The following is a 27,589-nucleotide window of genomic DNA, read 5'->3' as shown; positions in this document are numbered from 1 at the left end:
CCCTCAGGCTGTGCAGGAGATGGCAAAATCCTGACAGGTGTCCTCCTGGGGGAGATACCAGAGAGGTGGGCCAGGGTTACGAGCTGTCTGGTGGGGCCCTGCTGCCCAGGCCGGGGTGGGGGGCCAGGGAGGCTCTGGCTCTCAAACTGCAATCTACTTCTTTACAAACATTTTCTTAGCTAAGCAGTCACTGGAGGTCAGAGTGGAAAGACAGAAAAGAAAGAACTTAGGGGTCGCAAGTCCCAAGGGCCGGGGAAAGTAGAGGGGATGGAGAGAGGACAGGATGGCCTTTTCTTCCCTGCCTGCGGGGGCCTAGCTACAGCCCTCTGTGCTCGGCCTCCAGCAAACAGACTCCAGCCAGGAGAGAACTTTAGCTGGATCACTGGGCTGTCTGCCCTATTTCTGTCTCCCCAGGCATCACCAACTGGATGGACGTGAGTTTGAGTAAGCTCCGGGAGCTGGTGATGAACAGGGAAGCCTGGTGTGCTGCCGTCCATGGGGTCGCAAAGAGTCGGACACGACTGAGCTACTGAACTGAACTGAAGAGGAAAGACCACGTTTGGCTGAAAGAACAGAGGGCTGCCAGTTGGGGCCTCAGCAAAGAAAGAGCAAACAAAAACCAAACCAAAGCAAATCAATTCTTAAAAACAAAAATTTTATTACAAGCAGGAACAAAGAATACTGGCTTAAATAAAAGGCAGGTAGGAGTCCCCTCCTCTAGCCAGCTTCCTCCCCACCCCTCACTCCCACTTCAGCAGGGAGGGCCCAGGGCCCTGAGGCTGGGGCGAAGTGGTTTCTCCCAGAGGGGACTCCGGGTGGTTGCGACTTCTCAGCTGCCTGTGACCCACCAGCCTCTGCAGCAAGGAAGGACAAGGTGCGGGGACTTCCTATGTCCTTTTCAGCCCTCTTAGAGGGCCAAGGAGGGGGACAGAGGGACAATTTCCTATCTATTTTGACAAGAAACTATCGCTCCCAGGAGAGGAGGGCCATCCTCTAAGTTTCTGGCCCAAATTTAGGCCAACCTTCACTCATTTCAGCCCACCCTGGTCCTTCCTGGAGGGAGGTCCTCAGTTGGCCATGCTCTAGCCCCTGGCGCTGGGTCCCATAGTCAAGATCCCGGAGGAGGGGGTGTGGCAAGGCAGCCACTCCCCACAGCCATTACCCCATCCACCTGACCAGGCCCTAGCCTGTCTGGGCAGGTCCCAGCTGGAAGCCTGACCTGGGGGCTGGGTGGCCGAGTCCCAGCCACTGTTTGAGGTCCTTGGAGGAGGGCAAGAAGGATGGGCTGGACTGCAGCAGGAGCCCAGGGGTCTCCTGTGACCAACGCACACACTCCCCGTCCCCATGGCTCAGGCTGCTCCTGCTGCTGCCACCACCGGCTGGCACCCAAGGGCGATGGCGGAGAGTGAGGCAACCCAGGGGGTGAGGGAGCCAGTCACATTCATACCAGAGCACACATGCGCACACACACACACACTCACAGCCAGAAGGTCTCTTGTAATAAACTTATTAAAACCAAGGTGCCTTCTGATAACCCTTCACCTGGCACTACATAGATAGCAATGTGGCTGACTTTTTTTTTCTTCCATAAAAAATGCTATGTAGAAAAAAGGTCTATAAAATTGTGCAAAATACCCAGCATTAATAAACCCGTTTCAAGTATTGCCAGCATGAGTAAAACCTGCCCATCCCCAGACCTGACCTGGGAGAGAGGTGGGCTGGGGGGGCCAGGCTGGGCCCTTGGAGAACCCTCCGTGGGCAGAGGGGGGTGAGGCGCCCCCTTCCTAGTCTGCTGCCCAGGAATCATGCAGGAGCTGAGGTCTCGGGTGCCTGGCTGGCTGATTTGGCTTCCTCTGACGCAGGCTGCTCCCTCCACTCACCCCCAACTCTGCCCTCTCTACCTGGAGCCCCAGCTCTAGTCTACTGGCCGACTCCATACAAAAACAAAAACGGAAGAACGAACGATGGCTATCCCAGAAGGAAGGGGCCCAGACGCCCAAGCAGCCCCCAGAGGCATCCTCTCTGACAGTCTGCTGTCCAGAGCCGACTTCTCCTGGGTCCGGCTTCACCCCTCGGACCCCGGCTCAGCAGGGCCCAGCAGCTGCCCTACCCAGGAGGCATCACACTCAGTCCGCAGCCTCACACACAGGGCACAGCTAGGCAGAGGCCTGGCGTGGTCCGCTGGGCGGCCTCAGGGGCCCTGGCCTCTCTCTCCTGTCACTCCTGCCACTGACCAGCTGGGGGAATTTAGGGCCCCCGGCTGTGTAAACCTGGTCTGGGGAGCAGAGGGTACAGCCATGGCACAGTGTGGGGAAAGCCACGCAGGGTGGGAAATAAATACGAAAAGACTCAAGCAGTCTTGGGCGGCTCTGCTTCCCTTCGGGTGGAATGGGGAGGAGGTCCTGGCAGGTGTGGAGGGTGGCAGGTGAGTGCGGAGGAGCAGACAGGCCAGCAGGTGGCAAGTACTGAGCCCGGTTCATGGGAGGCTTCCTACCATGCTGGCATCGGGCTTGGCTCCGCAGGCTGGCTCGTCGCTTCTGATGGGCGAGGGCAACACGGTGTCAGACTGCACAAATCCCCTCCGGTCAATCAGGCTTCCAAAAGACAAGGAGGGGGACACGTGAGGGCCCTGCCTGACACCACAGCTCGAGGCCAGGGAATGGATGGCTGGGTCCATCTCCCAGATGAGGCAAGACCCAGCCCTAGAAAGGCTGCTCAAGTTGGCGGCTTGAGACCCTTCCTTTCTGGAAGGGTCCTCTCCCTACTCTGGATACCTGGCTTTGGGCCACAGAATTTATCCACCATTAATTCAGACTGTCTGGCTTTCTGTCGGGCTCCCAAGCTGCAGGTGAGAAGAGCAAGGACGAAAGGGCATTGGGAGATCCTGCAATTCCTACTATCCTCTCCCCAGGGGCAGGATGGGTGACAGGTATATCGGATATTGGGCAGGAGGAGGTGGGGAAGGTGTGGGGAAATCTTACCCCACCCCCACCCCACTCCCACAGCATCCAACTGAACTCCCGATCTGGACATCTGGCGCCCCCTGGTGTCCGGACAGATGGGGCGTTTCCCGGCAGAGCTGAGCCACCAGGAGGAAGACAAGGCTCCACCCAGCCCAGGCATCAGCAGCGGATGGCAGAGTCCCTCAAGGTAGACACAACATTCATTGTGGTTATCCCTGGGGAGTAAGATTACATGTGATATCTAACACTCTTTCTAATGTTTTGTACTTAATTTTTTCTACAATGAGCACACAGGAGTACAAATTACAACTCTACAGAATTCCTTTCTGCAACAAGTGCCCTGAATGCATACAGCAGAGGATGATAGACAGAGGGCATCTTTGGTGTGGGGAGGTCAGTGATTCCAGAACCTCTTTGAGAGAAGTAGACTCACAGAGCTACCCCCGCCCACCCCCCCCACACACACTGGCCAGGCCCGGCCCTGTGACCTCCCCCACGCACCCCCTGGCTTACCTGGGAGGCAGAGGGCCACAGAGCACAGCACAGCAGTTGGTGATGACACTTTTATGGCTGTAGGGGTTGACAGAGGCCTCGCCACCCCTCTTGTTGGACCACGAGCCTTTGATCTGCAAGCAGGAAGGAGCTCTGGGTCAGGTACCTCCCTTCATTTCCCCTGTTCTAGAGGCTGGGGAAGACCAGCAAATTCTGAAACCAATTCTGGCTAGCCTACTGGAGGGAATGTGCCTATACCCTTTAGTCATTCCGTGAGAATATGGGGGACTGCTGGGTGTTGGGGGGGCACCCAGAAGAGGCGGCTCTGACCAAGACAGAAGTCAGAGCAGAGCCAAAGAGAAGCCTCCAGAGGAAGCTTTCAGGGTGCATCTTTCTTTCTCTTGCCAGCCACCTAGGAAGGAGGCTAGTGCAAAGGCCCAGGGCTCAGGCTGACTTGGCTGTGAACTCTGGTTCTCCCACAGACTTGCTCGTGACCTCGGACAGAGCACCGCTTCTGAGTCTCAGTTCTCATTTGAAAAACAGGGAACTCCAGCAATCCTGTCGGAGCATGAGATGAAACTTGCCCCCCTCTAGCTCCATGGAGCCGGCTGTCAAAGGCACTGAGATCAGCAGTGAAGGAGACTGGCTTGACTTTACCGTAGAGTTTTCCAAATGTATCTGGCCATGACACGCTTTTTTGCTTAACCCCTAGTGATATCCTGCAGAAAGAGCCCCCAGGAAATCACCTTGGGAGAAGCTGGCTGATGTCATTTCTGCTCTGTACCAATCACCCAGCATGTGATACCCTGTCATGCTTGTTAAGTCCCTTTCTCCAAATGACAGGCTGAGGTCAAGGAACATATTTTCTGTTGGTCCACGGGCCTCTGAGCAATATTAGATGCTGGCCCTGGGACAGATGCTCTCATTTGCTTTTTTGTTGTTTGGAAGGATGGGAGGGGAGGGATCAGGTCCGGCCCAGGGCTCAGCACATAGTGGGCGCTCCAACAGACAAGGTTTGTTGGTAGAGATCTACAAGGCAGCAAGTGGAGTGGGGAGGCTGATGGAGCTTCATGCTTCTGTCTTGACTGCCCCCCTCACTAAGGATGCCTCAGAGAGCCCCAGGACTCCCTGAGAATAGTGGAATCGCTGCTGTCTACAAGGACAGCATGGTGAGCCTGAGCTTCCAAGTGCAACCCGGGCTCTGTCCCTTTCCAGCTGGTGACCTGGGGCAAGTCACTCAGCCATCAAATGAAGAAAAAGCATCTCTGTTCCTTCTGCCTCGGAGGCAAAAGGACCCAAAGAGATAATGGAAACTGAAAGAACCCTGGAAATGGTAATGAGCCGGCCAAATGTAAGGACAGCAATGGGGTCAGTGCTGCTCTGCTGGGGTTAGGAAGAAAGCAACCTCGGGGGCCTGCCCAGGGTCCCCCAGAACCCAGCCCTGAGCCCTGAAAGGAGATGCCGGGCTGCCTCGCCTCTCTGCCCACATTTGCCCAGAAGTTTGGGGGTCAGGGCTGCACTGTGGCTGCCCCAGGCTCCCTCAGCCCTGCCCCCAGCCCGGGGATAAGCTGCTGCTCCAGCCTTTACTCACGTCTTCATTAGTTGTCAGGTTGGAGGCGACGAGGTAAGTATGAAACCCTGAGAGGCCCAGGATGGACCAGATGGAGAAGAAGCAGATCACCAACTCCAGCACAGTGAGCAGCGCAGTCAAGGACCCACACGGGGACTGGGGCGGGGAGCCTCCCTCACCAGCCCCTCTCACCCATCCCTCTGTGCAGCTACTCCCCCAGAAGGGAGGTAAGTTTGTAACCATCTATCTCAGCAGATCCCCTCCTGGGCCACAAGGAGGGTTCAGGTGCCCCCAGAGGGCAGGACAAGCCCAGGGTAATGAATGGAAAAGAGAAGCGAGGGTTTCAAACACCAGAGTCACGGACACGGCACAGTCCAGAGAGCTGGGTGTCTTAGGGGTCTGTGCTCCTGGGAGTTCTTGGCAATTCTGGCCCCACAACAGCCCATTCAGAATGGGCTGTAGCCTGGGGGTGAACAGGAGCAGCTGGCACGCTGGATTCCAGAGAACAAACATCAGCTCTAACCCATTGCCCTCTGTTTACAGGACGTGGGCGGGGACCCGCCTCAGGGAAGGGGCCTTGGGTCCCACCAGGGCTCCCCCTTGCTGACAAAAGGATATCTCGCTGGTGTCTCCTTCAGAGTGGAGAGGAAGTTGCTTCCCTGAGAGCCTGGGGAGGAAGAGACAGGAGAGGGCATGGCTCAAGGGACGGTGACCACGGCCCCTTGAGCTGGCTGAGCTGGCCCCCGGCCCTCCCGCTCAGCCCCGCCCCACGCCCACCGTCACCCCTAACTCACGCAGCGTCAGGTGGGTGACCACACAGGCGAAGATGAAGGCCGTCAGGAATGAGAGGGAGAGAATGAATGCATAGAAGAAGCGGTAGTTCCGTTTCCCCACACAGTTGCCCACCCAGGGGCAGTGATGGTCAAACCGTTCTGGAAGGGCCAGGGAGGCAGGTCAGCGCCGGGTGTTTAGACGCCTCTCGCCACGGCTGGGTGACCCCACCCCTCGCTCTGTCCACATGCAACTCTCAGTTCCTCGACATTCCTGGCCTCTGGTCCTTCACCCGCCGGTTCCTCTGTGTCGTGGCTGCAAGGCCACATCCTTGAGAAAGTTCTCCTTCAACCTCAGAGAGGGTGAGGCCCCTGTTATTTGCCCCATTGCTCTAGCACCTGTCCTTTGCAGCACTTTGCCTACATCGGTTTTATTTATTTATACTTATTTATATTTTTATTTATTTATTTATAATTAACAGGTTGGCTTGTAACCCATTCCCAAGTGGCATAGTGGTAAAGAATCGCCTGCCAATCGGGCTCGATCTCTGGGTCAGGAAGATCCCCTGGAGCAGGAACTGGCAACCCACAGTATTCTTGCCTGGAAAATTCCATGGACAGAGGAGCCTGGTGGGCTACAGATCATGGGGTCACAAGGAGTCGGATGCGACTGAACACAGTAAGCACAAATTGTAACCCCTGCTGCACTGTGAGCGCCATGCGAGGGCCTGGGCTGAACCCCAGGGCCTGGCAGAGTCTGGTATGAAGAAGACCCACAGAAAGGACTTGGCACCTACGATCCTGGCCCCTTGGCAACAACCAATGACCCCTGTTCCCAAGCTCTAGAATAGAGGGCCAGGGAGGGGCGGGCCTGCTAGGTAACTTGTGGAGAACCGGCGTTGGAGGCCTAGTCAGAGGGCTGAGCTCACACCAGCACTGTGTCCCAGGGGTGGGGTCACGCCCAGGCAGGTGAAGAAAGTCCCCTGTGGGAATGTGGGTCACAAGCCCGACGCAGGCCTGCACCGGGCCAGCGCCCTTCACAGAGGGTGGGTGGGGCAGATTCTCAGGGAGGAGCGACACCCACTGAGTCACCCACTGCACGGCCTGCCGTCCGGGTGCTCCCCACGGCTCCGCGGCGAGGGAGTGCTGAGCTAGCGTCATGAGCTCACCGCCCTGGGGACTGTGCACAGTCACCACGGCTCAGCTCGCCTGGGTCCTCTCGCATAGCCTCTCCCTTACAACACCCTCCCAGAGGCACACCCTGGGCCCCCGTCAGAGCTGCCGGGCCTCCAGAGAGCGGCGAGGGGGGACGAGGCAGCCTCTGGCTCCCCAACAACCACGGCAGTCGTGGGTCAGGAGCTTAGCTTCCAGTCCCAGCTCCACCCTCTCCACCTCACTGGCATGAACTCCTCAGTTCCCAGATTTCTGTCAGTCCAAACCCCGAGACTTTCAGTAGAGCTGGCCTGGGCCACATGTCTAGAATGTCATGGTCCAGACTCTGGACCCTGGACCTGCTGAGGACCAGGCCAACAGCTGGGAGGAGGGTTCAGGCGTCTCTATGTCCACTTCAGAGCTAGGGGAGGAATCCCCCCTTCCCGGGCCGAAGCCGTGATACCACTGGTCACATTCAGGGCCCCTCCCCGCAGCCCCTCTTCAGTCAGAGCCAATCTGAGGGAACCAGACTTCCTGCCCAGATGCCCCCCACCCGCCCACAAGCGACTCCCAATCTCCAGGGCTCCATCCCTCTCAGGACTGCCCGCGCCCCCCTCTCTGCTGCCTCCCACTTACCCACACAGTTGTCGCAGACACTGCAGTGTGAAGTCCGGGGCGGCCGAAACATCTTGCAGGTGAAGCAGTACTTCAGCTTCACCACCTGCCCGTTGATCATCACCTCCCGGGTCCGCGGGGGCGGCCGGTACGTGGAACTGCCTGTGTTGTCTGAGAAGAGAGAGAGACAGATGCGGGATGGCCAAGCCCTGTCCAGGGGGAGGGGGGAGCCAGTGCTGCCCGGCCAGGACGAGAGAAGCTTCAGGGAGGTTGCTTTGGGGGGACAAACATTAGGGCAAGATGGCTACCAAGGGCATGGAGAGCTGTGACCACCCACCGAGACGTGCTGCGTGCCAAGTGCTGTGGAGAAGCTTCACACGCCTGCTCACGTGCCACTTCAGGGAGGGCTTTCAGAGAGGGAGACCTGGGAAGGCTTGGTGAGCTTTATCTGCATCTAAACATCTTAGCGAGCTTTATTTGCATCCTTAGATTCTCACCCACCAGGGACTGTAAAGAATCCACCTGTGATGCAGGAGACCGGGGTTCAACCCCTGGGTTAGGAAGATGCCCTGGAGAAGGGAACTGGCAACTCCAGTATTCCTGCCTGGAGAATCCCACGGATAGAGGAGCCTGGCAGGCGACAGTCCAGGGGGTCGCAAAGACTCGGACATGCCTGAGCAACTAACACTTTCACGTTCTTTCAAACAAGCCTCGATCTAAGTTCTGGCTTCCAGGAGGGCCAGAGAACACAGTGAGAGCAAAGCTAGGAGGAAACAATCAGATGCGGAACGTGTGATGTCTACAAGCCTGCTGCCCTGCTCCCTGACAAACGTCAGGGTCACACTGTATTTCAACTCTACTTCAGACAAAAAAAGAATATTTTAAAAGTGTTGCTTACAAAAGGAAAAGGGAGATGCTTCTAAATTTTAAAAGATTTAAGAGAGAGAAACCAGTGCAATGCTTGATCCTAGAATGGATCCTGTTTTCAAAAACAAAACAAAACAGGGGGCTTCCCTTGGTGGCTCAGTGGTAAAGAATCTGCCTGCCTGATCCAGGGAGACCCCACAGGCCTCAGAGTGAGCCTGTGCTCTGGAGCCTGGGAGCTGGAACCACTGAAGCCCGTGGGCCTGAGAGCCTGTGCTCAGCAAGGAGAGAAGCCACTGCAGTGAGATGCATCCCAGCTAGGGAGTAGCCCCTGGCCTCTGAAACCGGAGAAAAGCCTGCGCAGCAATGAAGACCCAGCGCAGCCAAAAAATAAATAAATAAAATTATTAAAAAATAGGACAAAACACAGCAACAAAAGAAATTTGGAGAGCAGGGGGAACAAATGACTACAGATTAAAAATCTGGGAGCCATTAATTTTCCCAGATGGGATAATAGAATTGTCATTATGGAGGAGGCTATCCTTAAACCTTGGAGATACATGTTGAAGTATTTATGGGGTAAGTGAATATTTTACTATGTGTATAATTTACTATGAAATGGTTTAATATGACATATATGTTTGTGTGACACATCTGACACACTAGTAACAACTATTTAATCTAGTTGGTGAATTTATACAAATTTGTCATACTAATTCTTCCCACTTTTCTGAACGTTTGAAATTTTTCATAATAAAAATTTTAAGAGAAAAAGAAATGCAGAGATATATGATATTCATGGGTTGGCAGATTCAGTATTAGAAAACAATTTATTCTCTCCAAATTAATTTTTAGATTCAACGTAATCTCAGTTGGGGTTTTTGTGTGTATGTGTGGAAATTAACAAACTCATTCTAAAATTCATATAGAAATCAAATGAATAGAGTAGCCAAGGAACTCTTGAAGAACAAAGCTAGAGGTCTTATACAGCAAGACATTAACACTTATGATAAAGCCTAAGTACTTAAGACAGCCTGGTTTGGGCACAAGGGCAGAAATGCTGACCAGTGGAACAGAACAGACTCCAGAAACAGGCCTAACATGTATATGATCATGTGATTCGGGACAAAGGCAACATCACAGGGCCAAGGAGGAAGATGGTCTCTTCCTGATAAAACAATGCGGGATCCACTGGATACACAAATGGGGGAGCGGGGGGGGATGTAACTGTTAGAAGAGCTTCCCGGGAGGTGCAGTAGTAAAGAATGCCTGCAGTGTGGGAGACGCAGGTTTGATCCCTGGATTAGGAAGATCCCCTGAAGAAGGGAATGGCTACCCACTCAGGTATTCTTGCCTGGAAGATTCCATAGGCAGAGGGGCCTAGCAGGCTATAGTCCATGGGGTCACAAAGAGTTGGACATGACTGAGCACACATATTACTGTAACCCTGCCTCCCACTTAATACAAACTCAATTCCAGATGGACTACGGTGCTCAATACAAGCACCGTATTGAGCTTTTTTGGATTTAAAAAAAAGAAAAATAAAAACAGAACAGCTTCATGACTCTGGCGTAGACAAAGACTTCTTAAATAAGACACAAAGGAACTGATCATAGAAGAACAATTTGATAAACAGCATTTTATCACAATTAAGAACTCCTATCCATCTAAAGAGATTATTGAGAATGAAAATACGACCTTCAGAGTAGTAGAAGATATGTGCAGTATGTTTATCTGACAAAGGACGAAGGATGTGTATCCAGAGTCTATAAAGAAGTCTTATGAGTCAGTAAGAAAAAAATCAGACAACTGAATCTGAATGCGGACAAAAGATTCAAACAGGCATTTCATAAAAGAAGCTGTTCAAATGGCTAATAGACACATGAAAAAGTGCTCATACTCATTAGTCATCAGGGAAATGCAAATTAAAACCACAATATGCTACCAGTACATATGCACCAGAACGGCGAACATGAAAAAAAAAATATATATATATATATCTCTCTGTCAAGTGTTGGCAAAAATGTACAACAACTCAAAATCTCATCTGACCACTTTAGACAACAGTTCTGCGCTAACTACCAAAGCTCAGCATGTGCAGCCCAGCAGTCCCACTCAGAGGTGTTTTCCCAGCAGAAATGCACATGAGTTGAAGTGCACCAAAGCCAAGTGCAGGACTGTTCTTAGCAACAATTCTCAAAATAGCCAAAATCTGGAACAACCCAAACTCCCATCAATAGTAGAACGGAGAAAAAAAAATGTAGTGTATTCATACAATGGCATTCTATACAGCAGTGAGAATGAATGATCCTTAATTATACACAACAATATGAATGAATATCACAAATGCGTAGGCGCACAAATGTTCACAAACAGGTAAAAGTAATCTATGGTGTTAAAAGTCAGGACCACCCCTTGCGGGGGGAGGGGTGACAGCGATTGGAAAGGGAACAAGGGGGGCTCCAGCACTGTTTCTTGGTCTGGGTGTGCTAATTAGATGTGTGTGTTCCAATTGTGAACCCTCAACAAACAGAACACTTATGAGCTGTACACTTTTGGCAAACCCGTTATACTTCAGTAAAAGCCTAAGAAAAAGGAAAAAGAAAACAGAAAGTAACTTGTCCAAAGTCACATGGTGGATCTGCTGGCAGAACAGGGTGCTGAACCTAGATCAAAACCCACAGAGCTACTCAGGGAGCCTCTTGGTACTCCAGGCCAAGAGGACCAGTGTTCCCCAGAGCAGCGGCTCCTCCCCAGATGGAATTCCGAGTCACAGGGGCGCCTGGGATCCCCAGCCCTTGGCTATGTTTCCAGCCATCACTTCCACGGGATTGACTCCCAATAATATCTCTACTTCGGCCACTTGCTCCCAGTTTGACTACTTACTGAGTGCCTACCATGTGCCAGGCACTATTCCAGGCGCTTGGTATGTATCACTGAAGCAGATTCGTGTCTCACATTCTTAGCTACCAAAGAGACTTTCGCTAGGCTGTCTCTGCACCACCTCAACTGTGGCATGTTTAAAGTGGAACTAAGCATTGAAGCATCTCTTCCTTAGTAACGGCAGTATGGTTAAGGCAGGGGGTTTGAGGCTAACAGACACACTCTGAAACTCAGTTTTGCCACAGGCTGTGTGTGAAGTTGCAGTCAAATGAATTTTTCTCAGTTTTCTCATCTGTAAAATGGGAATAACAGGGAGAATGAGACATGAATCCTAGCTTCACCTCTTACTAGCTGGGTTTCTTCTGATGATGCCATTTGCGAGATGTGTGACAAGGCAGATCATTTAACCTCTCTGCCTCTGTTTCCGTGATCACTGAAAGGGAATAAGGGTACTTACCCCATAGGGCTATTGTAATGCACGTGAAGACGCACAAAGCAAATGCTTAAGACGTGTACACTGGGGGCATCCTTGGTGGTCCAGTGGTTAAGAATCTACCCTGTGATGCAGGGGACACAGGTTCATCCCTGGTCGGGGAACTAGACCCCACACGCCACAGAGCAACTAAGCTTGCGCACCACAACTGCCGAGCCTGCACGCCACCAACTAGAGAGTCCGCGCACCACAATGAGAGGGATCGCGTGACAGACCAAAGATCCCACGCACTGCAACTAAGACCCCATCCAGCCAGATAAAAATGAATTAAAAAAATGTATACACTGTTATTATCAGCTCATAGAACTACTGAGAGAAAGAAGGGAATGAGAACAGGTCACTGAGTGCTATTGTATGCTAAGCACTTTGCATATATTCTCCTCTTTAACGTCCCAGGAGGTGAAGTTATCATCTTAATCTCCAGGTTACAGTTTAGGAGCCTTTCCAGCGAGGCTAGTGACTTGCCTAAGGCCACACAGTGGCAGAATCAAGATGAGAATCCAAGTTCCTGAAGCTAGGGCTTGAGGTCTTTTTGTAAATTTGCAAGTGTCACAATGAGTGTTATTCTTCCCTGCCTGGTTCCTTATTTCTGATGGCACAATTCAAGGCCTGAAAGGCACCTCGGAGAGCATGTAACACAGCCCCCGGCCCCCAGCAGATACCCGATGCCACTGCTCTCACTCCTTCAGCTTACAGATGAGAAAAGAGGCCCAGAGAGGTTAGGGGATTTGTCCGAGGTCACACAGCCAGTGAGTGACTGAGCCAGAGGAACCCAGTTTGGGAGTTCCCCGTGCAGATCCTTCCTTCTCCTTCATCTGGGCCTGGCCAGTCACTAGGTCTGGTCAGGTTCTTTCTTCATCACCCATTCCTCTCCACTCCCAACCCCCATCCCAGCCCAGGCCGGTATTATGGAACAGCACCCCCAAAAGACTCCTGCTCCCCGTCCCACTGCCTTTTAACCTGCCGGGCACACACCATCACATTCCCCTAAATAACCCCTTTCAACTCACTTCCCAGCTCAGAAACCCTTCACTGGCCTCCCCTAAAAAAAAAACAAAAAAACAGGATTTAAAACAACAACAAAAAAAACCAGGATAAAGGCAAACTTTCCATCCTGATATCAGGGCCCTCCACAGTTGGGCTCAACCTCCGTTTCCAGCTTTGCTCCCGCCACCCTGCCCTGGCTTCCTGCCCCCCATGCTGCAGCCGGGCCTCCCTTCCCTCTGCTCAGCAGGACTCATGGGCCTCAGCAGCAGCCTCTCTGACCACAGGAGCCTCACACAGAGCATAGAACACGTTCTTGACTCTGTGCTGAGTTGTGACAGGACCGCTGTGTGTACACTGTCTCCCCAGCTGGACCCTCTGTCACTTGAGAGCAGAGACAGTCAGACCAACAGGCAGTCCCGGGGCCTAGGACCCGAGAGGCAGCAGGCAAGGGGCAGAGACGCAGGCGGGCCTGGAGCTTACACCCTGACCCTCCCACGTAGGAGCTGGTGCCCTCCGGGAAGCTGCCTAATCTCTGTGAACCTGCATCTGTCAAAGCAGACAAATAATGATGACTACCTTGAAAAGCGAGAAGGATCGGAAATAGCACAGGTAAAGGAACTGGCACTCGGTAAACACTTGAGTGTGTGCTCAGACACTCAGTCATGTGCGACCCTTTGCGACTCCATGGACTGCAGCCTGCCAGGCTCCTCCGTCCATGGGGATTCTCCAGGCAAGAATACTGGAGTGGGTTGCCATTTCCCACTCCAGGGGATCTTCCTGACCCAGGGATCGAACCCGTGTCTCCTGCACTGGCAGGCAGATTCTTTACCACTGCGCCACTTGGGAAGCCCTGGTGAGTACTTACAACTAGCTGTTTTCATGAGGGCCAGCAAGAATGTTCAAACTACCACACAATAGCACTCATTTCACGTGCTAAGCAAGATCATGAACAAAATCCTCCAAGATAGGCTTCAACAGTATGTGAACTGAGAACTTCCAGATGTACAAGCTGGATTTAGAAAAGGCAGAGGAACCAGAGATCAAATTGTCAACATCCGTTGGATCACAGAAAAAGCAAGAGAATTTCAGGAAAACACCTACTTCTGCATCAATGACTACATTAAAGCTTTTGACTCTGTGGATGACAACAAACTGGAAAATTCTTAAAGAGATGGGAATACCAGACCACCTTACCTGCCTCCTGAGAAATCCGTATGCAGGTCAAGAAGCAACAGTTAGAACCAGACGTGGAACAACTGACTGGTTCAAAATCAGGAATGGAGTGCATCAAGGCTGTATATTGTCACCCTGTTTATTTAACTTCTATGCAGAGTACATCATGCGAAATGCTGAGCTGGATGAAGCACAAGCTGGAATCAAGATTGCCAGGAGATATAGCAATAACCTCAGACATGCAGATGACACTACCCTAATGGCAGAAAGCAAAGAGGAACTGATGAGCCTTTGATGAAAGTGAGAGAGGAGAATGAAAAAGCTGGTTTAAAACTCAACATTCAAAAAACGAAGATCATGGCATCTGGTCCCATCACTTCACGGCATATAGAAGGGGAAACAATGGAAACAGTGACAGACTTTATTTTTTTGGGCTCCAAAATCACTGCAGATGGTGACTGCAGCCATGAAATTAAAAGACACTTGGTCCTTGGAAGTAAAGCTTTAACAAACCTAGACAGTGTATTAAAAAGCAGAGATATTACTTTGCCAACAAAGGTCCATCTAGTCAAAGCTATGGTTTTTCCAGTAGTCATATGCGGATGTGAGAGTTGGACCACAAAGAAGGCTGAGCGCCGATGAACTGATGCTTTTGAACTGTGGTGTTGGAGAAGGCTCTTGAGAGTCCCTTGGACTGTAAGGAGATCCAACCAGTCAATCCTAAAGGAAATCAACCCTTGAATATTGGAAGGACTGATGCTGAAGCTGAAGCTCCAATACTTTGGCCACCTGATGTGAAGAACTGACTTATTTGGAAAAGACCCTGATGCTGGGAAAGACTGAAGGCAAAAGGAGAAGAGGGCAGGCAGAAGATGAGATGGTCGGATGGCATCACTGACAATGGACATAAATTTGAGCAAACTCCAGGAGATGATGGACAGGGAAGCCTGGCGTGCTACAGTCCATGGGATCGCAGAGTCAAACACAACTGAGCAACTGAACAATAATAACAAGCAAGGCACAGGATCTGGAGTCTGAAACGCTGGTTTGAATCTTGGTTTTGCTAGTCACTTGCTACTTTAGGAAGTCCCTTCACCTCTCTGAGCCTCAGTTTCCTCATCCATAAAATGGAGACAAGACTGTCTCACTCTCACAGAGCCATGGTGAGGGCTGAGTGAGAGGCTGGGAGGGCAGCCCTGAGCAGAGCACTGGGTTCACAGGAGCCTCGGTCCTGACAAACAGCTCAGGCTGTGACACGCAGGGTATGGAACTCCCCAGCTCCTCCCAAAGCTGTTGATTCTGCTGCAAACTCAACAATAATCCTGTTCCTCAGGCCCTTGGTCCCAGTGCCTGCCCCTGCCCACTGGTGTCTCCCAGACTTGGATACAGGCTTTGGAGCCAGACAGGCATGTGGGTATGAATCTTGGCCCAATCGCTTACTAGCTGTGTGATGTGTATCAAGTCGCTTAACTTCTCTGTGCCCTCATCTGCTGAAAAAGAAAATGGGCCATAATCGAATCCACCTCCTAGTGCTGTTAGGATGATCAGGCGAGAATTCATCAAGTGGGTTTAGCAAAGTGTCAAGCAGCTGGCAAGAGCTTAATAAACACTAGCCATTACTATCACTAGTGTTGTTTCTGTGGAACACTACATTCCAAACTGATTTATGCAGAGACTTGACAACACAACCCAGCTGTGAGTGAAGAAAGCCACAGACCCTCTTCAGGGACCAAGAGCAAAGTTCCTGGACCCCTCACTGGATTCCCAGAGGCCCTCCCAGGGCAGAGGGGAGCCCACACCTCTCCCCAGGGCAGGAAGAGAACTCCTGGCAGCATGCGTTGGCCTCCAGCAGCCAGGCCCCCTCCTCTCTAGGACTCTGAGAAAGAGGAAGTGAGGCTCTGGGCACCCAGCGTCTTCAGGCTCCTGGGAGCTGAAGGTGGAGAAGAAGAAAAAGGGCCACACTAGTACAAAGGTGCCCCCAGATGCTGAGTAAGGTCACCAACTGCAGGGTCCCAGACGGGGCAAAGGAGGCCTTGTGGGCATGCTGCTACAGGGCTGAGCCCCACGTGGGGTAGGGGAAGACGAGCAACTGTTTGCTTTTTCTCAGGCCAGACTGTGCTGACCAACAGCTGCCCTGGAGCTGGCCTCAGAATCTTCCTCAACCCCATTCCCCCGGGCACCCGTCACCAGTGGTAGCTTGTTAGTGCCCACAGCCAAGGCCACTAACCACGCCGACCACAAGGCTCAAGCCTCTTCACTTTCAGCAGAAGAAAACCACTTTCAGAGCACGTGGACATTCCCTGTTTCACTTGTACCCAAACACCCTGGGCTGGGACGTGTGCCTGAGTTTTATCGACTGCACTCCACCAGTACAAGGTGGGGCTGAAATTAGAACCCTTGTCCTCCAGGGCATTCATCTGTCCCTTCTTCCAGACACCAGCATCTGTGATGACAAGTTACTGCACAAGGCCCAGGGTTGCGGGTAAGGGAAATAGGGGTAAGTACACAGAGGTGAGTAAATGTGGTTGCTTTGTTACTCAGTGCAGAAAACAGTTGTTGCAGAAATGAACGAAGAAGCCCTGCCCTGCGGGAATCTAAGATCTCCTCCAGGGCTCTGTCTGGCACAGAGTCTGCCCCAGGAAGTAAAAGGCACCCCCAGGGGGGAAACTAAAGCCCCCCCGGACGTGGTAATGAGTGGGAGGCTCCTTCTCGCTACATGGCTGGGAGAAGGAAACGAATCTCCCATGCCTTTCTCTTGACCAGGGGGCCTGCGCTGGGTCTCTTCACCCCAACCCCAGCCCCAAAGACACACAGCCCCAGCTCTGCAGGGTGAGCATGAATGGCTGGAGCTGAGACTGAAGCCCCATGGCTGGCGGGGAGGCCCCTGGGGCTGGCCATGAGCTACTGGGAGGTGTTAGTGAGGGGAGACTGAGCACCTCTATCTGCCCTGCTGGGCCCTGACGCTGCCCTCCCGATGCCCCACCTGCGGAGGAAACAGCTGTGGGTACCCAGCTCCCAGGAGTGACGTCAGCCAGGGCAGCCAGGCTGTGAGCACCGGGGTCACTGTAATCTCCGCCTGACCAGTTCTGTTCCTGCTAGAGGTTTATGGAGCCCCATAGGCTTCCTGGCAGGCCTGGGGATACAGAAAGAGCTTGGCCTGGGGACAGAGTGAGCAGGAGAGGTGGATAATTACAGAGTCAGTGCAGGAGGCACTGAGTCAAGTGCAATGACTCTGGGACCAGTGTGACCTTATTGTGAAACCTGGCCTGGCCCCTTGTTAGCCTGTGATTTGGAGGAAGCTGCTCAACCTCCTCGCTGGGTGATGGCAGTATTGACCTTATCAGATGATGATGCCAATGAGCGATGGAAAGATGTAACCCAGGGATGATCAATCAATGGTGTTACCAGTGTCTGTACTCAACACCATGAGACAAAGTGGAATACGTGGGGTGGGAGGCAAGAGGCAGCATTCAAGAAAGCAATGAGAAGAACTTCCCTAGTGGTCCAGTGGCTGAGAATCCGCCTTGCAATGCAGGGGACGATCCCTGGGTGGGGAACTGAGATCCCCTATGTTGCAACTATGAGCTCGCAAGCAGTGAAAAGATCCCAATAGGGGCAACACAGATCCTGCGTGCTGCAACCTAGACCCGGCGCAAATATACAAATAAATTAAAAAATAAACATTTAAAAGAAAAGAAAGCAAGAAGGGATGAAGAAGCTGCAATGGATGGGAAAATGGGAAAGACAGAGACCTCAGGCTCTTGGGGTGGGGGTCAGAGCACAGCAGCAGAGGGGACCCCGAGAGTCAAAGCAGGAGCATGTGGTGCGGCTGGGGAGCTGGGGAGTGGAAGGAGGTGAGGAGGGAAGGCGGCCCGGAGCCCGCCTTGATTCTGAAGGCCAGCGCGCCTCAGGGGGCGAGCTTTCAGGAAGGCGGGAGACGGTGTTTCCTGGTCATGACACTAAGCAGCACTGAATCACATGATGAGAAAAGGCATTCCCACTTTCAATTCTCTTTCACGCCTTGACTCCATCCAGGGCAAGGTCTCAGCTCACAAGCCTTCCTCACAGGCCTCAAAGTAACTGCTTTCCACAGGCAACTGTAACCACCAAGAATTCTGTAACACTGTTACGCTTTTGTCCTTATGATTATCTTCTACTTGGAGCAAGTGGCTTCTGCTAACAGGAGTGATACACATTTTCCCATGGAAAAATACATCTAAAAGCAAGCCATTTACAGGAAAACTCTAAATAAAGGAGGGTACCAAGGTGAGATGCCGAAAGAGCAAAAACCACTCAGGTTGTACGTCAATGGCCGACCTTCAGGAAATGGGGCTGAGGGCACTGGGGAGCGACCCACGTTCTGGGCTGGGGGCGGGGTCTAACGTGGACCTTGGAGAGACAACCGTGACCGAAGGGAGAGTGGTCAGTGGAGCACTGGGCCAGTTGGGGTGGACAATGAGCTGTGTCTTCCCCGGGGCAGTGGGCTTCAGAAGGACCCCACGGGAGACATCCTGGAGACAGACAGGATGTGGTTTGTGACCTGCCGTGTGGCTTGTCTCTGTTGTGTGAGCTGTAACCGTGGCGAGGGGAGTGTCTGTCACCCGGATTCGGGTGTTTCCATGACCTCCCATCACACTGGGGGCTTTCAGGAGCAATGCTGCCGCCTCCTACCTCTTCTCCACCTGCCCAGAGCCTGCAGGTGGTCCAGATGCCGGCCTCCCCGGCTGTCAACTCAGGGGCTCAGACCAGGCTGGCCCATCAGCCCCGTCGGCCTGAGCCTCTGGGGTTTCCCCAGACTTCCACCGCTAAAACAGGGACCGTCTTGGGCAAACTGTGAGGCGCTGGCCACCCCACCCCAGACGGTCCTTAAAGGGTGGGAGCCCTCGAGCCAGATCCGGTGGGGCTGGAATTGCTGTCTATGGGGCCAAAGCGAGAAGGTCACACTGTCTGCACGGATGCAGGGCCCCAGTGACCAGCTCATGTTTATATAAACAACATCACCCGCCTCAGAGTCAGCCCCCAACCTTCTCGAAAAGGCTCAGTGACAGCGCGGGCCAAGACCTGGTGGGCTCTCCACGGCTCTGGCCGCCACCACCTTCTCCACGACCACCGCTAAAGGGACAGCCAGTGGGGGTCTGCTGTGACTCGGGGAACTCAAACTGCGCTCTGTAGTGACCCAGAGGAGTGAGAATGGGGGGGGGGGGACTCAAGAAGCGGGGGCACATAGGTACACGTGTGGTTAACTCATGCTGATGTATGACAGAAACCAAACCCATGTTGCAAGGCAATCATCGATCGATTAAAAGTAAATAAACATTTTTTGAAAAGGCTCAGTGACTTTGGTCCTTTTTAAGAAAATATGTTTCACCTTGAGGAAAAGCCGCCAGCTCAAGTTCAGAACTCAAAGGCCCCAAAGGTGGCACCTTCCAGGCTGGGCAACTGTTCTCAAAGGGATGTTTCCAACCCTGACACTCAGGGGTCCACAAGACTGTCTCCACCCCATGCTCCAAATTCTCCGAAGCACCCCTGTGTCCAGCTAACACTGCCTGCTCAGAATCCACACCGGCCCCTTTGTACCACTGTCCTCTCCTCAGGCCCCACTGACACGGGGGGCTCCCCTCACACACCTTCCTATGTTTGAAGTCCACTCACACTGCAGGGTTTGGCTCATGGAAGCCTCTCCAGGAAGCCTCCCCGAAACCTCTCAGCACAAGACACTCCTGGTTCCTTCTATCCTCTTCCAAAGCCCGATCTCACCTGTGGCGGCCAGACGGGGCTTCCCCCAGGGACTGAGCAAGCCTGGAGATCCCCAGAAGGAGGGTTCACATCAGATTCATACCCCCCACCCCCACCTCCGTGCCTCCTCTCCCAGCAGTCAGAAGTCAGCATACAGAATTGACACATGAATGGCCAAACTGATGACATCTAACTGGGAGACATTCCAACCGTTTTTCCACCGGCTACTGAGGGAAGCAAGGAGGGCCTCACAGAAGCTGATGCATTCAACCCCCACATGCAGACAAAGTGAACAACACACTCACCACCCAGGAAAGACTGCTGGGCCTGCCTGACGATTCTGAAACGACCCAGGGCCAGAAGCTCTGGGAAGGTACGACAAAGGTATGGCCCCACTGGGTCACGCAGGCTTCCCAGACACTTGAACTGAGACCTAATAACAAACAGCATGTGCCCGTGGAAGAATGGGATGTGTCCTGGCCACCATCCCAGAGGAGAAAACAGAGGATTTGGGAATCGAGGCTCCGGGGCCGTGGGACCCCCTGCCTCAGTTTCTGTAGCAGCCCAGCCAGCCTCATAGCTGCAAGGATCTGTAGGAATAAAGGATGGGACACACTCAGCACAGTCAGGCTCTCCCCGAACCTGGGGATTATCCTGGTCAGTACAACCCAAACAGCTCACAGGGAGGCCGGAGGACACCAGGCAGCCAGACCTCCAAGGCCCAGGCTGAGTCGGACATTAATCCGGCCTCATTAGCCCTGACCTGGAGGGAGGAGAAACGGGGCTGCCTGCAACCAGCTGCCGGGTCAGACCTGGGACACTGGAATGGTGGACGCTGGGAGGCTGAGTGGCAAGCGGCCCAGGGGTGCGAGAAGGAAGGAAGCTGGATGCAGGCCGAGGAAGAAGGCAACCAAGGGTGTGGCTGAGGACAGGCCAGGGCAGCGGGAGGAGACAAAGAACAGACAGGCGTGGGTGAGCATGCCCTCGCCCCCTGCCTCCCGAGCCGCTCCAGAGCATCAGTGGAGAGACTTCCAGGATGGATGCCGCAGGGCTCTGCCCCTCGCAGGCTGCCAGAGCTCTTCAGAGGCAGCTGGGTGCTTATTTAAAAGTCTGTCTGAGAGTCACCCTGTTAGGGGAAGGAGCCAACCACAACCGGAAACCCCCGAGGTGTGCAACCATCCACGTCACTGCTCAGCAGGAAGAAGCCAGGGTGGAGCAGGCTGAGATTAAGGCCTGGCGCCGGCGGTGCCCAGCCATCTGGGGGGGCAACCTGGGCAGCGCCTCCGGGAGGCCAAGGGCCACCTGGGTGCTGCCAGCACAGGTCCTCTGCAGCCATGCTGGCCTTCCTGCCGCCCCTCGAACACAGCAGTCTGCTCGCCGCTCCCAGCTTCTGCTTGTACTGTGTCCAGGCCACATGTGACTGGCTCATCTCAAGTGTCACCTCCTCCTGAGGGCCAGCCTGACCACCTCATCTAGACCAGCCCACCCCCCACCCCAGCGAGCTCTCCTCAGACAGCAGCGGCGGCTCAACCCCTCATCTCTGCGGGTCTTTGTGTCTTTGCTCGGAGATCAGCTCCTTCACAAGGCCTTCCACCCCCCTATTTACAACTGTACATCCTCCCCGAGCTCTCACCCTGGCTCCCCGAGCTTCCTTCTCTGTGTCACAGCCTAGATGTTGGTTAACTGTCTTTCTCCTCCCACTGGAATGTCAGCTCCAAGAAGACAGGGATTATCATCGGATTTGTTTGCTACTGTATCTAGAAAAGGTGCCTGGCACGTAGTAGGGGCTCAGTAAATGTTTGAGGAGTGAATGAATAAGTGTGTATGAATTTTTAAGAGCAGGGTCTCTGGTTAGAGTGCCTAGGGTCCTATTTGGGCTCTTCCACTTACTCTGTGACTTGTGACCATTTACTTAACTTCTGAGACACCCAAGGTAATTAATCAGTAAAAGGAGAACAACAACAGTACCTGCCTCATGGGATTACCAGGGGATTAAATATGATCATGCATATACAGAGGTGAACACAGAGCCTGGCCTCCTGTAAGTACTCAGGACTGTCCGGCTGCCAACACCAGCCCTCCCATGCAGGTATTTCTTGCTTATGCTCACTTGCTTATCCTCTGCTTCTTACACTCTTAGCATCAGCTCCAGCTGGCCCTGCTCGCCCCCAGACCCCCAGAGCCTAGCACACTGTGAGAAGAGAAAATCAGGCCTCCTCTCACATCAAGGAAGGTGCAGTTTGCAGGAACAGCCGCAGCTGGAGCAGGAGCCTCACCGATCTGTTTCTCCAGGGCGGCTGCCTCACAGACGGTGGCTCGGGGCAGGATTCCGGGGTCGGTGAAACTTGTCTGCAGCAGGCAGCTCATGACGAAGAAAAACAGGATGGCAGCAATGATGGGGATGGCGAGGGTCAGGTGGCGGGCCAAAAAAGGACAGCTGGAAAAAGAGAGGGAAAGAGACGTGAGCAGATACCCCGGGGGCTGCCTGGGGCACAGGGTTGCATCGCCAGGCAGGCGTTGTCATCCCAGTAACCACCACCATGGTCCTGAACGGATGCAGAGGTACGGCCCCTGGGTGAGTGTAGCCACACACCCTTACGTCCTTACGCCCTGCCCTTCCGTGCCTAGAGCAGACATCACTAATTGATCCTTGCCCTTTCTCCCTCAGTGCCTGGCAGACGTGACCAATAGGTCCTGGCACTCAACCCCTGCACTTGGCTGCAACCTCTGAATCCTTCTACACACAGAGCTTCAGGCAGCCATCACCAATGAACTGGACTGTCACTTGAGATGACTCATCCATGACAACGTTCACTCATTTTTTCGGTCACGCCACATGTGTTTACTGAGGTCTTTTCAGTCTTCCCTGGTGGCTCAGGTGCTTATCCACCTGCAATGCAGGAGACCGGGGCTCAATCCCTGGGTCGGGAAGATCCCCTGGAGAAGGAAATGGCAACCCACTCCAGTATTCTTGCCTGGGAAATCCCACGGACAGAGGAACCTGGTGGGCTACAGTCCATGGGGTCGCAAAAAGTCAGACACGACTGAGTAACTAACACAATTCCAGCCTTAAAGGCAATACCTTTAACAAGCAGCAGGGATTATGGCTGCTTGTGAGTAAGACAAGAGTTCCCCTGCTCCTTCAATGAGGCTCAGTCTAGTGGGGAAAACAGACACGTAAACAAAGAATTGCCACACAGGGTTTGCATGTTATAATGGGGAAGGGGGAAGTAGCAGAACAGTTAGGAAAGACTGGCTGGAGGAGAGAAAGCCTGAGCTAGGACCTGAATGAGTCGGGTCTGCCAGGTAAAGGGGGGCTGAGGGAAGAGCCTGGTCCAGCCACTGCCCCTGTCACCCAAAGACTGGCATCCCGGCTCGGTTCTATCAGGCCCCCTGACCCTGGTGAGCCCCAACAGCGCGAGCATGGGTCTAATGCTGAGGCCCACTCATACTATTAACCACCGTCCTACATGGCCTTCCGTCCCAGAGCCAGAGTGGCCCCTGGTGGGCTGAGAAACTACTATCTGGGGATGACTGGCCGCTGGGAGGCCTGAGTCAGCCCAGGTTCCAGGAGCCGGCGAAGCAGCAGGAACAAACCTGTGGGTTATCTACACTGACTCTGGAGCCTCCCCTGTCAGAGGTTCTGGCCTCCAGAGAGACCCTTCCCTTCAGGAGCAGAGACCCAAAACGAAGGGCTCCCAGGGGGCCACGTGCTGCTCCAAATACATCAGTGGTCCCCGGTCTGAGCCTCAAACGGAGCTGGGCCCTCATGTCACCCACGTGACAACTCAAAAATGTTCACGTACAACTAGACTTCTTGGGCGACGGAGAAGGCCTGAAGTTTGAGACTTGCAAAGCCCTCAGAGACAGCAAGTCCTGGCCCCCTGGTTTTACTGAGGGAGGACCCCAAGTCACCCAACCAGGCAATAGCAGGATGGGGGTCTCCAGGTTCCCAGCAAGTGTTCTGTCCATTTCATTCAACAAATACATATATTTTCTATTGTACTGTAAAATAGTTACTGTATCGAGTGCCTACTACATACTAAGCCCTGTTTTTGGCACTCTGGGTACAACAGTGAAAATAAATTCCTGTTCTCATAGAGAGAGGCAAGAAGCTAACAAAAAGCATAAGTACCGTATGTCAGATGGAGGTAAGTGTTTTGGAGAATAAGTCAGGGCTGAAGTGACAGGAGGCTGGGGCGCAGTTGCCTCTATTATAGGGATGGTCAGGGAAGGACAGGAGAAAGTGTGGGAGGGAGCCAGGTGGCTCTCTAAGGGAAAGATATCTCAAACCGTGCAAAGGTCCTGAGGTTGGCGTGCACACGCTGGCCAGCATGCCTGGGAGGGAGGGCACAGGGACAGTGGGAGGGGACAGGACAGGGAGGAAGCCATCACCAGGGCTCCGGCTCTTATCTAGAGAGCCACGGGATATTTAGATCTGACGTGGAATTAAAGGAGCCCTCTGGTTGCTGCGCTGGGCAGGAAGCAGGGCAGAAGCTGGGACGCCTGTGCAATATTGCTTCAAACCCAACAGAAGAGAACACCATTCACAGCAGGAAAGGTCCCTGCTGAGAGCCCTGGGAGAGTCCTCTCAGCCTCCAGGCCCTCACTGACAGCATTCCCCTATGCGGGGCCCCGACTGAGCCCCTACCCCAGTCCAGGCCCAGGTGAGCTCTCGGCCCAAACCCGGACCCTCTTGCCAACGCCACCAGTCCAGGTGAGGAGGAGCAGAGACAAAGAGGAGATGCTCTACCAGCCCTCCTGGAACCCAGAAGTCCTCGCTGCTGCTCCCTCTCTGGGGACAAGCCTGGCACCCATGAAGACATCCCCTCAGCCCAGAGGAAGTCCTGATTCTGAACGGACCAAATCCCACACTACAGGGTCACAGGGGCCAGCCTGAGCAAGCACCACTTCCTCCTGCTTCAGCTACGGCCCTGGCTGGAAGGACCTGGTGGAGCCCGAGGGAGGCTGGAAAAGGCACTTTCAAAGGACCCACATGGGCCGGCTCAAGGAGGTGGATCTGAAACTCAGCCCAGGGGCCGTGCTGGGGGCTGGGGGAGCTTCCCCAGAGCTTCTGCTTGCTCATTAGTCCAGAACTTTTTATCCACCCTGAGTCAGAAAGGCAAGCTGAAAGGGAGAACCTAATTTGTAGAAAGTCCTCATCTTGCTTCAAGGGGAAGCCCAAGGTTGCAGAAACAGGACCTGGCAGCTGAAAGGGTACCTCGGGGCTCGTGTCTTTGCGGCAGCCCAACCATGGCCCTTGGGAAGGGTTTTCTGGTGATGACAAGTAATAGCAGCAGCCAGCTCTAAACACCTATTAACAGCTAAAAGCTTACGTGCCTAGATTCATGTCATCCTCGTGACACCCTGAGGGGGTGGGTAGTGTCATAAATCCTGCTTTATAGATATGGAAACTGGGGTCTGAGAAGCAAAGCGATGCCCCGAAGTCACTCACTTAGTGCCTGGTGGAGCTAAGATCTGAACTCGCTCTGCGGGCTGCAGAGATGGTGTTCCTGACCACCTGGGTAACTGAGTAAGACCACAAAGAAGGATGGGCAGCGGAGGAGGGAGAGGTGGGACTCAGGCAGCGCGAGTGTGTGAGCATGCAAGGAAATCAGGGAGCAGGCAGCTCAAGCTGGAGATCAAGGGTACAGTGGAAAACTTCTGATACAAAGATGTGACCTGGTACGTCCCTTCCTCCATCCCTAAAATGGAGAACCTGTGTGGGCCAGTACCAGGTCACTGGGGACATGAAGAGGTCAAATGCCCACGGAGGCAAATATGACCTGTCACACAGAAATACTCTGAACTCTTGAAAAATAACAAGACGCTGCAGCTGTTCCTGCTATGGAACCAGCCAGAAGGTGCTCTGGAGTCTTGGGAAGGGAAACAAAGCCAGGAAGTCAGGAGGTGGGGGCAGGGGCCTGGGAGATGTCTGGGGGACCAGAAGAGGCAGAGGGAAGAGCAGAAAGCTCTGGAGAAACTGAGGAAGGTGCTGAAGGGGAAAGGGGAGGTCTGGGAGGCCCAAAGATAGGTGAGGGTCTAGGGTGAGAACCACTGAGGGGAAAGTGAGGGGGTCGGGTCTGAGAGTAGAGAGATGACCAGGGGACCCTGGAGGGAATAGGGAAGGTGGCTGGGGAAACTGGAGGTGAGAGTATATAGCCAGAGGCCAAGGAAGATATTCAGAAGTTGTCTGGAAGGGATACAGAGATAAGATGCCTAGAGGGGTCAGAAAAAAGCTGGTGGCAAGAGACAGTCCAGAGGACAGGTGAGGAGCTGCAGAGGCCTGGGGCAGCTTCTGAGACGGCAGAAAGGATGGGCGTCCTGGAGGGACATGGGGGAGGGTGGTGTTCCTGGCCAGAAGCTGGCAAAGGCAGAGTGTCAGGGAAGGAGGGGGTACTAAGGGAAGGGCCGGGATGAGGCGGCTGGCAGGCAGGGACGAGGGGACCAGCTGAGATGATGATCCACATGGGCACGGGGGAGATGCCGAGTCTGGGAGTGTTGGAGGGGACCAGGAAGGACAGATGGGGGATAAGCAAGGAGACGGGAGAGGCCTGAGGGCAGACTCGGAGAGGCACAGGGAAGATGACGGCCAAGGAGGGGCTGGGAAAGGAGGGTGCCTGGCAGGTGCTGCAAAGGGTGGAGAATCGGGGAGATGGAAAAAGACGGGGTGCCCTGCAGGCGACCAGAGGAGTTGGAGTGTCCATCACGGCCTGGGGAAGGTGAGGTGAGCGGCAGGGGGCAACGGGCACCGGAGGGTACGCGGCGCCTCGGGGGGCGGGGCGGGGACGAGGAGGGCAGTGGGGCGCCGCGGAACTCACTCGAAGACGAAGAAGAGGATGGTGGTGGTGAGGATGAGCAGCAGCGTGAGTGCGAAGACGCCGCCGTGGCCGGCCAGCATGAGGCGGCCGCCGCAGTAGAAGCGGTTGCGGCCCGGGAACACCTCCCACTTGCGCCGCGGGCGGCGGCCGAGGCTCCCGCTGCCGCTGCCGCTGCTGCTCCAGCGCGGCGCGGTGGCGGGCGGCGGGGGCCCGGGGCCCGGGCCGGGGGGCGAGGCGGGGCCGGGGCGGCGCGCCTCGGGGGAGGCGGGCGGCGGGGCGGCCCCGGGGCTGATCTGCTGGTACTCGCAGTCCTTCATGCGGCCGGCCGCGGACCTGGGCTCCGCGCCCCGCGGGCCGGCCGGGCCGCACGGGGACCGGGGCCGAGCGGAGGAGATGGTAGCGGGGACGGCGGCGGCGGCGGCGGCGCGCGCGGCGCTCGCTCGCAGGGGGCGGCCCCTCGGCCGGCCCGCCCCGCCCCGCTCCGCGCGGCCTCCCGCCGCAGCGCCCCCTCCGACCGGGCCCGGGATGGCGCTCCGGCCGCTCGGCGGCCCGGTCCTGACCCGCCGCAGGGCCCCGACCCCATCCCCCGCTGCCCGGATCGCTGCCGCAAGAGGACACGGCCGCGGAGGCGCGCTCCAGGACTCTCTGCTCTTTTGCAGTCTGACCATTTGTTGGGCGTCCCCTGGGTGCCGGACACCGTGCCGAGCGCCGAGATTTGAGAGGTGATCTATTTCTGGCAATCTGGATTTCCAGGGCCAGGCTTCACCACCCATCTCTGAAGACTCACCGGACAGGCATCTCCAGGGCCGGCAGGGGTGGGCTAGGGACATAATCTGCTTGGAAGGCCAGCGGCCTGTTAATTACTGTCGTGAACTTCAAAGTGCCCGAGGAGTCTGTGCGGCACGTCTCTGCCCGCTTCACCCAGCTCTGCAATCTGGACCCAGACCCAGCTTTCCTATCACCTGATGGGGGGTGGATGTCACAGGGCCCCAGTGTTTTTCAAGAGTTCAGGGTGTATTCGTTTTCTATTGCTGTGTAACAAATTACCACACATGTAGCGGCTTAAAACA

General features: G+C 54.4%; 1 protein-coding gene across 1 annotated transcript; it reads right to left on the bottom strand.

Annotated features, from left to right (window-relative positions):
* Nucleotides 1-636: 636 nt before the first annotated feature.
* Nucleotides 637-26,873, bottom strand: ZDHHC18 (zinc finger DHHC-type palmitoyltransferase 18). The gene is made up of 8 exons (XM_061148304.1): nt 26,520-26,873; nt 21,975-22,135; nt 7,584-7,733; nt 5,820-5,957; nt 5,644-5,692; nt 5,047-5,149; nt 3,477-3,589; nt 637-2,594 (listed from the first exon to the last, which is right to left on the bottom strand). Exons 1-8 carry the CDS (start codon nt 26,834-26,836, stop codon nt 2,477-2,479), a joined length of 1,149 nt encoding a protein of 382 aa, XP_061004287.1. The 5' UTR covers nt 26,837-26,873; the 3' UTR covers nt 637-2,476.
* Nucleotides 26,874-27,589: the final 716 nt, after the last annotated feature.

Source organism: Dama dama, chromosome 8 (genome assembly GCF_033118175.1).
Source record: "Dama dama isolate Ldn47 chromosome 8, ASM3311817v1, whole genome shotgun sequence".
Lineage (NCBI taxonomy): Eukaryota > Metazoa > Chordata > Mammalia > Artiodactyla > Cervidae > Dama > Dama dama.
Note: the sequence above shows the minus strand (reverse complement) of the source record. Positions and strands in the feature narration are given on the sequence as shown.

What these genes read in the sequence shown, in the direction of transcription:
- ZDHHC18 (XM_061148304.1), bottom strand. Translation starts at nt 26,836, where the DNA reads ATGAAGGACTGCGAGTACCAGCAGATCAGCCCCGGGGCCGCCCCGCCG. An exon ending in TGTCTGCGACAACTGTGTGG is followed by an intron (nt 5,958 to 7,583) that starts GTAAGTGGGAGG and finishes TGGCCCTTCCAG; the next exon opens with AACGGTTTGACCATCACTGC. An exon ending in ACCTGACAACTAATGAAGAC is followed by an intron (nt 3,590 to 5,046) that starts GTGAGTAAAGGC and finishes TCCTGCTTGCAG; the next exon opens with ATCAAAGGCTCGTGGTCCAA.